Source organism: Xenopus laevis, chromosome 5L (assembly GCF_017654675.1).
Source record: "Xenopus laevis strain J_2021 chromosome 5L, Xenopus_laevis_v10.1, whole genome shotgun sequence".
Lineage (NCBI taxonomy): Eukaryota > Metazoa > Chordata > Amphibia > Anura > Pipidae > Xenopus > Xenopus laevis.
The window spans coordinates 2972115-2986637 of NC_054379.1; the positions used below are offsets into that span (position 1 = coordinate 2972115).

General features: G+C 40.2%; 1 protein-coding gene across 9 annotated transcripts in view; it reads right to left on the reverse strand.

Moving 5' to 3' along the window:
* Positions 1–14523, reverse strand: part of LOC108716080 (echinoderm microtubule-associated protein-like 6) — a 112611-nt gene that overhangs the window by 51597 nt on the left and 46491 nt on the right. For all 9 annotated transcript variants that reach the window (XR_005961176.1, XR_005961175.1, XM_041562439.1 and 6 more), the window contains exons 16-22: positions 12345–12438; positions 11276–11376; positions 10346–10548; positions 9025–9136; positions 6448–6575; positions 3743–3884; positions 1155–1307 (exon numbers count right to left, since the gene is read on the reverse strand). Coding sequence is in view for 7 of the 9 variants with exons in the window: in XM_041562439.1 (XP_041418373.1) it covers positions 1155–1307; positions 3743–3884; positions 6448–6575; positions 9025–9136; positions 10346–10548; positions 11276–11376; positions 12345–12438 (933 nt within the window). In the remaining 2 variants the exon portion in view is untranslated. The remainder of the gene's footprint in view (positions 1–1154; positions 1308–3742; positions 3885–6447; positions 6576–9024; positions 9137–10345; positions 10549–11275; positions 11377–12344; positions 12439–14523) is intronic.

The window sequence follows — 14523 nt, forward strand, 5'->3', positions numbered from 1 at the left end:
TATCTAATATAGTTAGTTAGGCAAAAATGTAATGTATAAAGGCTGGAGTGAGTGGATGTGTAACATAATAGCCAGAACATTACTTCCTGCTTTTCAGCTCTCTAACTCTGAGTTAGTCAGTGACTATAAGGGGGGCCACATGGGACATAACTGTTCAGTGAGTTTGTAATTGATCCTCAGCATTCAGCTCAGATACAAAAGTAACAGTTATGTGCCACCCTCAAGTCACTGCCAGGTAACCAATCAGTGGAAAGCAAGAGAGCTGAAAAGCAGGAAGTAGTGTTCTGGCTATTATGTTACACATCCACTCACTCCAGCCTTTATACATTACATTTTTGCCTAACTAACTATATTAGAAACATTTTTTATTTTACACAGTCTATTTACCCAGTTTTTATTTTTATATTGAACAATTCCTTTAAGGTAACTGCACCTCATATCATCCCCCATCCCTAGTCACTAGGCCTTGCTGAATGCGGAGATACAACAAATTTCAGCTAAAGAGGAGCACATAATGGTGTCTCACGCAAGGCTGCATCTAGGCAGTACCACCATCATAGAGATAAGGGGAAACAAGGTGGAGAAAGTAATGATATAACATTCTCTACTTTAGACAAAGACCCCAGTCAACATTTTTTTTAAAGTTATAGTTACCACTTGGGTTTTAAAACAATAATTTACACATTTAATAGTAAGAGTATGTGCTTTCCTAATACCATTAAACCTAAACTATAACTGTAAAGGTGGCCATAGGCGCACTGATAATATTGTACAAAACTAATTTTGTATATTATCCATTGTGTGTATGGAAGGAGACGAGCCGACTGATATTGGCAGAAGACTTGGATATCGGTCTCTTGCCAATTGGGCTGGCCAGAAAATTTTGATTGGGCGCCTTTGAAGGCACCTGAACATCGGCCATTGTTACTGCTGAATCACCAGACACAGGTAGAATTCTATTGTTTTTATATGTATATCTGACCATTCAGCTCTACACGTGTGTATTGAAACAAACAATCTTTCCAGGAAAGATCATAATTGTAATGTCTATGGCCTCCTTTAGATGTGATTAATTGTAAGCACAGTCTATATAGAAGAACCAAAGTCAGGATCAATGAGTAGTAACATAAAAACATGGCGGATTCAAGTAGTACCTGGCGAAAACTTGATGTCAGCAATCATTTCCTTCCTGTGATGGAACGATACCATATCTTCAAGTGTATCTGCATTGACCACCAGGAAACTGCCGTCATTGAGACCTACAGCTAAGGCTTTTCCATCAGGCGAAAAGGCACAGCATCGCCCCCCTGAAATACAGAAAAAAGGGCGCAGAGATAAGTGAGTTGCTGGTAAGGTTTGTGGTTATGTGAGATTTCTGGAAAATGATGCTCCATTATTACTTATAAAGCAAACATACACTTGTATATGAAACATGCAAATCTACGTCTTCCATGTATTTCTTTTAACAAGACAGCAAATTATAAGGGCCTAGCCCATTATGTACACAGAACATTTCTTCTCAGTATATTTCCCTTGATGTACTGTATATAGGATAACGTTTTGCAATACAGTTTACTTGGCTTTCTATAGACTGCACTAGATTAATGCACCTACTGGTTATATTTGCAATGAAATCATTATGCTTTATGTACTGTACTTTTCCCTGCTCTTTGTGCTTGGCATTGTGCAGTAACTGGTCCAATTCTGAATACATTAAATAAAGGGATTCTGTCACAGGAAAACATATAATCCAACAGTTGCTTCTCCAGCAGAGTCCTGCATTGGAACCCATTTTTCATAAGAGCAAATCGTTTTTTTCACATGGGGCTAGACATGTTCTTGGTTTCCCAGGTGCCCTCAGCCATGTGACTTGTGCTCTGATAAACTTCAGTCACTCGTTACTGCTGCACTGCATGTTGGAATGATATCACCCCCTGATATAAGACTACAACTTATTAGTAAAACACCCAATCCTAAATGTGACTCCTCCAGTTAGACTGAGCAGGAGAAACAATAGCTTATCTGAAAGTAGTTCCATTGTGAAGTGCTGGCTTTTTGTGAAAGCACAGGGTCAGACACAATGGCCTGAGCTGTCTCCAACACAGCAATATGACAGCTAAATATATATTTATGGGTTCTTTATAAACATTTTAATTTGCTTGGAATAGGGGTGTCTGATACGGAGCCATGGCCCACAAATACTTCCGTCTATGGGGCAAATTCACTAAGATTCGTAGTTGCGCCAGGCGTAACTTGGACGCACTTCGCCGCGCGTAGTTTCGCCAGCGCTTCGCAAATTCACTAAAATCCGAAGTTGTGCTCAGGGGTAGCGTAAGGTTGCGAAGTTGCGCTAGCGTTGCTTCGCTAAGTAAAGTGAAGTTATGCTAGCAAAGGCTAATTTGCATACGGCGCCAAATTCAAATTTCAATGGAGGAATACGTAGAATCACTACAAATGGCTAGAAAAGCTTCAAAACATCAAATAAAAATTTTATTTTGCCCTACACATGTGCCCACTGTCTAGGTAAGTTGCCATGAGTCAGGAAATGTAGGGGGGAAGGAGGGGAGCCCCAAAAGAATTTTCGATCTTTTTCAGCCTATCATAATGTAGAAAACACGCCAGCGTTTTTTTTTACTTTTTTTGAAGCAATCCCTATCTACTCTATTGCGCTTCGCCTGGTCTGAGGTGGCGAAGGAAGTCTAGTGTAAAAGGTAGCGTTCAGTACACTGCGCGCGTTAGTGAATTTGCATAGTTACGTCGCTAGCGAAACTTCGCCAGGCGTAAGGGTGCAAAGTAACACTAGCGAAACTACGCCAGCGTTCGTTAGTGAATTTGCACAGTAACGAAAATGCCAAACGCTAGTGAAGTACCGCTAGCGTTCGGCGCTTTGGCGCTTAGTGAATTTTTATGTCTCCTACTACAGAACACAGAAGCAGACTCAGGCATGGTGCTTACAACACATGTAGTTTCACAGGGAAGACAAAATACAGGAGGATTCCCATCCCAGGTCCCAGCCCCATCCCAGGTCTCAGCCACATGACTGGGTCAAAGTTTTAGGCAGTTTAGGTTCAAGAGAAAAGTGAGGCAGATCAGATGACACAACGCACATTGACAAGATAATATAGTGAATAAAGTACCCCCTCTTGTAAAATATAAGGATATTATAAGTTACCGAGGAGTTTCATGACCATATAAAAGTACGAGGCCGAAGGCCGAGTGTTTTTATACAGGTCATGGAACTCCGAGGTAACTTCTAATATCCTCATATTTTGTAACTGGGGGTACTTTATTTATTATAATACACAAGTTTCAGTGAGTCATGTGACAGAAATGACATCAGAACTCACCGTTTATAACTGATGACATCAGAACTCACCGTTTATAAGGATATAATTTACAGGATATTCATGGCTTTTGTGTATTATAAAGCTATAATACAGTTATAAATATCCTATAAAATAGATCCTTCCAAAGGGTCCCTAGTAATGCTATAATCAGTGTTTAGTGATGTTTTTTGCGTCACATGTGACTCTGAAAATAACATGTGATCTGTTGTAAAATATGATGATATTAGAAGTCACCCTGGAGATCCACAGCCAACATAAACACCTTCAACCTCTTGTCTTATATGGTCATTGAACTCTTCAGTAATTTCTAATTTCCCCATATTTAACAATAAGGGGTACATTATGCCTTATATCATGTTCACAAGCTGTCTTTTTTTTTCCATGCACATACTCACCCTTTTTAAGTTTCCGCACAGCCAGCATGCGGTGTTGGGAGGAGAGCTCCCAGATTCGAAGTGTTTTATCATCACTCACTGTGGCACATAAAGGCAGCTGTGGGTGGGTTGCCAAACCCCAAACTTCTCCTTCCATATGTCCCTGATACAAGTGCACCATCATTAATACAACTTATACAGTACAGTGAAGTGTGCACTTTATAAAAGCAATAAAATAATAATTATTTCTAATTTTCCATACACAGTGCTCTATCATTGAACAATTGCTATTGATGTGTGGCCAAACACGTTGCTTTCTCTAAGCTGGGATATATATCAACAATTTTTTGGGGTTTAAAGGTTACACCCCACGCTGGAGCCCACAGATCATGCTCTAGCATTATTTTCTCCCTGAAATTCCATATTACTGAATTCTGCAGAACAGGCTTCACCATTGCAGGCTAATAAGAATAATAAATCCCTGGAACTGCTCATGAGCTGTCATTATAGAAGTTCTGTAGGCTTTACAGTGCAGCCTAACTAAATTTCACAGCATGCTTTTATGCATTAGGCAATACATGTTCTAATTAATTTGATCAGCCAGGAAAGAAATGCAATTTGCTGCTATATAATTGTATAACTGCAGCTGCAGATTCCAAACTATTTTTTGTTTGCCAGCAGAAACCTAATTTCCTAATTGAATTTGGCGGCACTAACGATATCCTTCACTGCGGCGATAAAGGCTGATGCAATCTGCAGCTCAGACAGGGAATGGATATAGTTTTACAGATTCCTGCTATCAATAGACGTGACAGAACAAAAGCTAACACTTCATTTCAATGTGCAGTATTTAGTGATAATCATATCATTGGTGGATTTAGCAAAACATTATTTTTACAGTTTCATTTTAGAAGTATGGGCTGCAGCACCAAAGAGGCTCGAGCTCACTAGTCCAACTGGTTGTACAGAATATAGAGGTAAGCAACAGTAAGTAGCTGTCTGGGATTGGAACACTAGTCTGTGTGTTGCTTGGCCTGTGCAATTTCCTATAGAGCCACCAGGGGCCTTTTTGTTCTGAAATCTGATTTTCGCCAATGTCCATTGTATTCCACTCTTCTGTTCCCTTTTCTCCTCTAACCAAGTTATCCTTAAAAGTTCCATTTAAGCAATTAAGCCCCTTTATAAACCTGTTGCAGGCAACTCATAGTTGCTTGGTCATTGAGCTCCTCCGCCTGATTGTGCCTGAACCCTTCAAGTTCCTGTATCCTTGTCTAGTTCCTGAGCCCTTGTCCGGTTCTCTGCCTTCCTCGTATTGATCTCCTGGTACTGACTTTGGTCTGTTAACTGGACTTATTTGCGGTCTGCCCTTGATTTTTGCCCCATTTACTGGACTCTGCTTGCCGATTCCTCAGTTGTTGTATGTATGTATACTCTAGTTTCTTTTTGCACATTATTCTGGTTGCACCTATTTTATTAAAACTCACTTCATCTTTACATGGCCTCTGGACTCAGTTCAGCCATTTATGGCTATTTACCCAATTACCCAGCCTTAAAGGAAAACTATACCCCCCAAACAATGTAGGTCTCTATTAAAAGATACTGAGTAAAACAGCTCATGTGTAAAATCCTGCTTCATGTAAATGAACCATTATCATAATAATATACTTTTCTAGTAGTATGTGCCATTGGGTAATCATAAATAGAAAATTGCCATTTTAAAAAATAAGGGCCGCCCCCTGAGATCGTAAGATTCACTGTGCACACATACAAACCACATGTAAGATCACATGAGCCAATTAACAGACAGAGTTCTGCCTTTTGCTTCCTCATTTCTTCCTGTTACAGTTAGTGTTGTAGTATTTCTGGTCAGGTGATCTCTGAGGCAGCACAGATAGAGTCATGAAATGGTGGTTCAAGGCAAGAGATGTAAAAGGGCAATATTTATGTAAATATATATTCCAGTTTGGTAAGATTCTTTAATATGTCATTCAATTTGATATAAACTATTTGTTGCTTAAGTATTCATTTTGGGGATATAGTTTTCCTTTAAGTCTCTCATCTGCCAGTCTCTCCTCAGTGTGTATTCATGACAGCAGCCCTAAGGTAAAATTGGTATTATGCTGTGGAGTCCAAAGCTTTAGCTTGATGGCCAATTGATCAGATCTTCCAGTGGCCAGCCATATTTGTCCAGCTTTGGACAACTAAAAGAACGTTTTGCTTTCTGAGATGAATACTTATTAAACTGCCATTTGCTGCTTTATAACATACCAGAGCTGCTTGCCTTGTGCCACTTGAGAAATCTGCTTTCCATCAAGAAAAAAAACGCTATCAAATCAAATTAATATAATGGACAAATACATCTGAATCCGAGTTCAGAAGGTATATGACATAGTGGGGCTCATTTATAAACACTGGGCAAATTTTGCACCTGGGCAGTAACCCATAGCAACCAATCAGAGGTCTGCGTTCATTGCTCAACCTGCAGCTGGCTGAAGCCACTCACTGGTTGGTTGCTATGGGTTACTGCCCAGGTGCAAATCTGCCCAGTGTTTATAAATGAGCCCCTGTGTACGTACTAGCCATGTGAGTGCGAGCTGTTGGTCATTGCTATCAGATTTTGTATAGTTCAGAGCTGCACTGAAATAATGACTTCCCCAATGAGCCTTTTCTTTAGTTCTTGAAATGTTTGCTTATAATGATACCATTGTCCTTTGAGGAACACTTACCTGAACAAGCAGGGTCATTGGACCACTTTTATCTATTTCAAGTATCTCTCCATTCTTAGTCCCGACAAGTATGTGTCCATGTCCCAAGGTAATGGCACGGATAGAAGGATTGTCTTCTAAAAGTAAACCTGAAGAAAATTTCATTTTTAAATATAATGTTTGCCAAACTGTCAACTGAAATCTGTCAATATTTTCTACTTTCAGACAGATCTTGAGAAAATGTGTTAACACCTCGTACTTTTTTTATTATTTGGCTTCTGTCACCTTTCCTACCACATGATATCCACATGATACCTCTTACTGTAAATAGTAAGGGTGCAGGGGTCGCAATCATTCTGGGACCTGATAAGGTGGCCCCTGGACAAAAACATTTAGATTTTTCATCACAGTGGAGAAAACAACACTTCAAAAGAAACAATCCCACCTTTATGGGCGGGCAGAAGAATATGGCTAGAATTATGGGAGCATGACATATAAGAGGCTGCTGGTGTTGGAAGGTGGGTCCTAAGACCAAATTTTGCATTGTAGTCCATGGTCTGCCAGTGTGGGAAGGATGAGTTTCACAAACTGCGGACAGACGGAACTGTCTCAAATATGGCATGCCAAAAAGTGGGTTGACATGCAGGGGCATTACTTATTATTTTAGTTGAGTTTTGAAAAGGTGACAGCTGCAAAACAAGGTTAGGCTTCCTGGTGTGACAACTGGCAATAAACAAAGAATCAAAAACCACAATATTATACACGAAGGATGTGACGCACAACACAAATTTGTGCATTATTTAGAAATAACGTCCTTAAAGTTCCGGCTGGGGTGATATGTGACAGGTGAATATTTTGCGTTACTTGAGAGGGGACATGATTAGACTTTACAAGTACATTAGAGGACATTATAGACAAATAGCAGGGGACCATTTGTTTCACGTTGACAAAAAAGACACATATGTCAGAATGCTATTTATCGATTTCAGCTCAGCATTCAACACTGTTATACCACAGCAACTGGTAAAGAAGCTGGAACTTCTAGGCATAAACACCCCCTCTGTAACTGGATCCTAGACTTTCTGACCGATAGACCCCAATACGTCACAATAGGGGATCACACCTCTAGGGTTCTAAAACTGAACATAGGCTCGCCCCAAGGATGTGTGCTTAACCCTCTTCTATTTACCCTGCTGACACATGATTGCACTGCCCAGTACAATGCAAATCACATCATCAAGTTTGCAAATGATACAACAGTAGTAGGCATGATTAGGAAAAATGATGAGTCTGCATACAGAGAAGAAGTCAGACATTTGGCTGGTGCCGGAACAACAACCTGACTCGAAAAGAAATGGTTGTTGACTTTAGAAAGAACTCTGCTGCTCACCTACCACTGTTCATCGATAGCTCCCCAGTTGAGATAGGCAACAGTGTGAAGTCCCTAGGAGTACATATGACAGATGACCTCTCCTGGACCCTTAACACAAACTCTATCACAAAGAAAGCTCAACAACGCCTCCACTTTCTACAGAAGCTAAAGAAAGCCAGTCTTCCCCCACTGATTCTCACAACATTCTATCGAGGCACCATCGAGAGTGTGCTCTGCAGCTACATCACGCTATGGTTTGGAAACTGCACTGTTGCAGAACAAAAATCTCTGCAGCGAATTGTGAAAACTGCAGGAAGGATCATAGAAGAACCTCTCCCACCCGTCTCCCAACTCTACTGGAAACACCTCTTACGAGGAGCAAATATCTTAGCAAAAGACATATCCCATCCATCTTAATCTCTGTTCTCTCTCTTACCATCTGGAAGAAGGTTCTGCAGCATTCAAACTAAAACTACTAGACACTGCAGAAGCTTCTTCCCACAAGCAATCAGAGCCCTTCACATGATAATATTGAAAAACTAACATGTATCCTCAAATACTCTTTCTTTATGTAAATGCACCAAGTGGAGGGGGGCTGAGTGAAACGCAATTTTGATATGCTGTATAACTGTTTATATGGTATGTATTGATAAATAAAGCAAGCTTATCTTTCATTTAAAGGAACAGAGTAGGGGGTTCATCACAGTGAGGACAGTGAGGTTGGGGAATGCACTGCCGGGTGATGATTCAGTTAATGACTATAAGAGGGACTTGGATGATTTCTTGGACAGACATAATACAAAGGCTATTGTGATACTAAACTCTATAGTTAGTATAGATATTGGTATATATCATTTATGTGACAGTAGGGAGGGGTGTGTGTATGGGGCTGGGTTTTCATTTGGAGGGGTTGAACTTGATGGACTTTGTCTTTTTTCAACACGATTTAACTATGTAACTGTGTAACTAAAGCAGTTCCCCAATAACAATATAAAGGCAGTTTGAAATGATTTGTCTGGGAATTAAATGATAGGTAGGAACCATCCTGGTGTAAAAAATACTGTAGGCAAACCTTCAGGAGCATGTGTGTCCGCTGGGGACAGGACAGGGACAAGTTGTTTTGTTGGCAGAAGGTGTAGTTGGTCAGAAAATGATTTATTTGGCTTTGCAACCTATTACAATAAGACCATTAATATACTGCCGTTGTTAAGAGAGTAAAGTATTACCTTTTGAGCTAGGAGAAAGTGCTGCTCTTTTAATAGGATACGTTTTCAGGCACCTTTCAAACATGTCGTCCCAAAGTTCTACCACACCATCCTTGCCTCCTGTTACAAAGCCCTGTCACATAAAGTTTTGCAAGAGTTAATTGCATTGTACTCATAGAGGTGGCATTTGTTGCATTTTCATATATTACCATTTAAAGCACAACATGATCTCAAGTGATGTTGAAGCCACCACAAAGACCACCTTTTTCTACATTTCTTCACCATTCACTATAACCCATCTAACCCTGACCAGTGACTCTCCTCTAATCCACTTTTTCCTTGGCCTCTATTCTGCTAAACACCGTCACTTACTCCACACTCTGATCTTCTCCTTTTATAGCCACTTACATCTATTGAGCTACTCTGACCCATCCTTTCTAGTCCACTCTATTCACCTTATCAACACCAGTCAGATCCTTCTCTATCATTTCCATTAACTGCACTGACCCATGCTTTCAGCTTCACTCACTTTTACATTTACTCTGTGTTGCCATCATTTCTCCTTCAATCTCTCCTTCCCATCCACTCCCATTTCACCTATAGTTTCTGCTACATTATCCTTTTATCCTGCATTGCTTTCCTCTCTCCTGCTTCACATATACCACACAATCTTCTCTGATCCACTTCCCATTTTCACCTTCATGTTCAGGATGATGTACAAGAAGGTTAAGGGGCACAGAGGGGGATTTGCTGGGTGTTGGGGGGCCTGATTTGGCAGACCTGGTGGGCTAGGAACCACCAGTCCGACGCTGTTCATGTTCTACTCCCTTCAGTTCAGCCTTTCTACACCATTCTCTACACTGCATCTGCTCAATGCTTCACATTTCTGTTCCTCTTTGCTTCTTCCTTTCTGTCTCAGTTCTCCCATCTTCAAAGCATTCTTTTTCTGTAGTGAATTCTCTCTTCTCTTTTACACCCTCTTTTGTACTGCTCCTTGCAGTTCATTGCACTGCACAAGGTGCCTATAGACTCTTATAATAAAGCAAGTGATTTCAGTTTAAACGCAGGCTGATGTGCCCATTGGTTAGACCAGATCTTGGCAGCTTTCAGTTTTCAAACTAGCAAGGAGATGCTGGACCAAAAAAAACAAAAACAAGTAATTGAATATCCATCGAGTTTGAACTAAATTCTCAGCTCAACCTTTGATAAATCAAACTTAAAGAGTTTTTAATTTTCACGGTTGGCACCAAATGCTTTGAGCACTAGGGCTACTATATTCCAGTTTAAAGCAATAGATTGCTAATTCTAGTAACGCTGATGATTTACAAAATAGGCTTATCACCTTATCCAGTGCGTACATGGCAAAGACAGGGCCATCATGTGCTTTGATTGTCTTAAGCAGAACAACATCTTTCCAAATATAAATATCCCCCGTGGCAGCGCCTGAAAATACAAGCTCTTCTGCACGGCCATAGGAAACACACATCATGGTCTCCAGCTTTCCTACAGTGCCAAATGTTCCACGTTTCGCTGTAAATCCTCCTCCTGTCAAAAGGACACAAAAACAAAATCCAGTGGACAAGTCTAATGATGCCTTGTGCATTTACAGATGGAATAGTGTGAATAATTACTGCAGGGGGTTAGATTAATTCTATAATGCTGCCAGTTTACAGGCCGGATTATTCATTTTCAATTCAGGGTTTTTTAGAAAAATTGCAATTCAACTCAATCGTTTCTTTGTTTTGTTACTATATAAGCTGAATTGGATCACAAGCCAATGCTGCTCTGTAGAATGCAGTACAGTAAGTGGTTCATTTTGGAGGGCAGGTTTAGCAGATGGGTCTGTGAGTATGACTGTGTAAGATTCCTTTTCTTTGGTTTTTATGCAAAACATGGTTACTCAACAAATATCTCCAAGCATTTGTGTATGGGTCTTTGCTGCATTCTGCAAGGTCACCCACCTCATGCTGGGTCAAAAATCTGATGCAAGGTGTAGAGTACAGTGCTGACAGTCAGCCGTGTGTTTTCTGCATAGGGATCTTGCACCAGATAAAGTACACAACTGAATGACAAACAAGTTAGGGCACAGGTAATGGACGGAAGAGGACGCACCTATGTGCCTGCCCCTCATGCAGCACACTATTAATTGGGTTAGCCGAGGTTCTCCATTCAGGATTGTGATTGTTTTTGCTCCCTGCCCCATTGGCACTAAAAAATCCCTATGTTTTGTCAACTACAGTCCAATACTCTAATGCATTTTCTGTTACCATACCTGTTTGCTGCCAAAATTTGATGTGTTTCATTCCAACCGTCACAAGTTTATCAACATGGTGGGGGTTGCATTTCACAACAAATATTTTATCCTTGTGCCCCCTGCAGGATCAAAAGAAGAAAATAAATCATATTATTAAATACTTTCCTGCTGCCATGAACTGTTACTGACCACATAAAGGTTAAATCATGGGGGGTTAATTGGCACCCCTTAGTGATTTTGAAGCTATGATCATTTTGAGATAAGTGGAATGGGCTGATATTGTTGACAGATTTTACCCACATTGGCCTGTGTTTGTACTTTGATATTCTGATTAGTGTCTATTATTGGGGTATAACTGATTATAGCAAAGAAAAAATAAACCGCTCCGACTCACCGCAAATGTGTAGATTCAAAAAAGCCGGCAGAATATTTCCAGGGCTGGGTGCAGGAACTTCGGCATCCCACGCCGCGTGTATGCAAAGAGGAAAGAGAAAGGGGATTCCGCAAACCGGACCATCGGTTAAAAACAAGAATTTGCTGCATATCCTGCAGGATATGCAGCGTGTATTTTAACATGGTCTAATAAAGATTCTTGCTTTTAACCGATGGTCCGGTGTGCGGAATCCCCTTTCTCTTTCCTCTTTATAACAGATTATACTCAGAAAATGCTGAAAACGTTGTTTGCAGGAGGATTATATAGACGTTAGTATGCCAGAAAGCCAGTGCCCCTATGGAGTCAAACATTTTACTAGGGCTCTTCCTGATATACGGGACCATTTCACCAAATCATACTTTACCCTTCAAACTCAGCTTCCAAATACAGAGAGTGGAACTATAAATCCACAACTAATTTCACTCTCCGTTTTAGAACCTCTGGTCATGTCTGAAAAGAAATCCAGACATAACTGCAGCAGGTACAACCCTCCAAAGTTTGCATATAGGATACTCACGCACAGATACTCACCATTAACCCAGGCAGCGGAAAGTATCATCTTGTATTAAGCACAATTCAGCAGACAGATACATACATTATAATTATTTACTCTTCCTTAAGTCAAACTAATCAGAATTATGAAATGTATCATACCTTGTACTTGCAATTTTTTCTCCTTTTTTCCAGTCCCAGTATACGATGGTGTGGTTATCATCCAAGCCAACAGACACCAAGCATTTACCATCAGCTGCAAGAAAAGTATTCACATTATAAGCCAAACAAAACTCTGGTACATCTACAAAAGCCATTATACTTTCTATTTTTTTGACAGATATGAAAGCTTGAATACGTTGATTTCAGTACAGTGATACTATCTACTGCACTGGCTATTTGTCTCCTTTTGTGCCACGCATTTTATCTGAGATCCAAAGCAGACAGATTTCTCCGCTGGTAGGTGAGAGTTGTGCACTAGTTAGTCACTTTCCTGCAGCTGGAAGCTATTATCTAGCCATGCGGCCTATGGTGAAGGACAGCGGTGCCTAATTATAGTTTTTAACCTTTCTGTAGATTTAAGGAATCAGTGGGTTGTGACATGAACAGAGAATAATGCTACTTTGGTTTTAATAATACACGAAGCAACAGTCAAACTGGCATTAAATAAGTCCATTAAATAAGATGTAGTTTATCTGTTAAAGGGATATGAATCAGTTAATAGTGCTGCTCCAGCAGAATTCTGCACTGAAATCCATTTCTCAAAACAGCAAACAGATTTTTTTAGATTAAATTTTGAAATCTGACATGGGGCTAGACATTTTGTCAATTTCCCAGCTGCCCCAAGTCATGTGACTTGTGCTCTGATAAACTTCAATCACTCTTTACTGCTGTACTGCAAGTTGGAGTGATATCACCCCCTCCCCCAGCAGCCTAACAACAAAACAATGGGAAGGTAACCAGATAGCAGCTCCCGAACACAAGATAACAGCTGCCTGGTAGATCTAAGAACAGCACTCTATAGTAAAATCCAGGTCCCACTGAGACTGGTTCAGTTACATTAAGTAGGAGAAATAACAGCCTGCCAGAAAATAGTTCCATCCTAAAGTGCAGGCACAAGTCACATGACTGGGGGGCAGCTGGGAAATTGACAATATGTCTAGCCCCATGTCAGATTTCAAAATTGAATATAAAAAAATCTGTTTGCTCTTTTGAGAAATGGATTTCAGTGCAGAATTCTGCTGGAGCAGCACTATTAACTGATTCATTTTGAAAAAAAAGTTTTTTTCCCATGACAGTATCCCTTTAAGATTAAACATACTTTAGGGGTATATGCAGTCTCGGACTGGACCACCAGGATACCAGAGAAACTCCCAGTGGGCCCAGTAGGCCTCTTGCTTCTAACCATTTTTGGCCTATTTCATGGTGATTCCCTATATCTTTATTAGGAATGCACCGAATCCAGGATTCGGGATTCGGCCAGGATTTGGCCTTTTTAAGCATGGGATTGTTAAAAGAGTATTTATCAATGGGTAAAAGTTTGTCCTTTGATAACTACGCCTTTAGAAATCCCATAGAAATGAATGGAGAGTGGCGGAATTTCACTTTAGTGGACTGTGGTGATCTCTAACTTTACTCTTTGATAAATATATCCCTAAATATAGCCAAAATCTTAAAATTGCTGTTCACTAGTCATCTAAAGATGTAAGAAAATAGGGCGGCATATTTATCAAAGAGTGAAGTTAGAGATCACCAAAGTTCACTAGAGTGAAATTCCACCACTCTCCATCTATTTCTATATAATTTTTAAGGCATATTTATCAAATGGTGAACTTTAGCTTTGCCCCATTGATAAATACTCTTTAAAAAAAATCCAATAGTAATTAATGGAGAGTGGCGGAATTTCACTCTAGTGGACTGTGGTTATCTCTAACTTCACTCTTTGATAAATATGCCCCATGGTTGTTAAAAGTATACTGTCACGGAAAAACATGCCTTTTTTCAAAATCCCTTAGACTTATGCACTCAAATCCTTTTTTTCAAAAGAGCAAACTGATTTTTTAATATTTCATTTTGAAATCTGACATGGGGCTAGACATATTGTCGGTTTCCCAGCTGCCCCCAGTCATATGACTTGTGCTCTGATAAACTCCAGTCACTCTTTACTGCTGCACTGCAAGTTGGAGTGATATCACCCCCACTCTTCCCCCCCCCCCAGCAGTCCATTAGCAGAATAATAGGAAGATAACCAGATAGCAGCTCCCTGGTAGATAAAAGATCAACACTCAATATTAAAAATGTCCCACTTTGACTCCTTCTGTTACATTGAGTAGGAGAAACA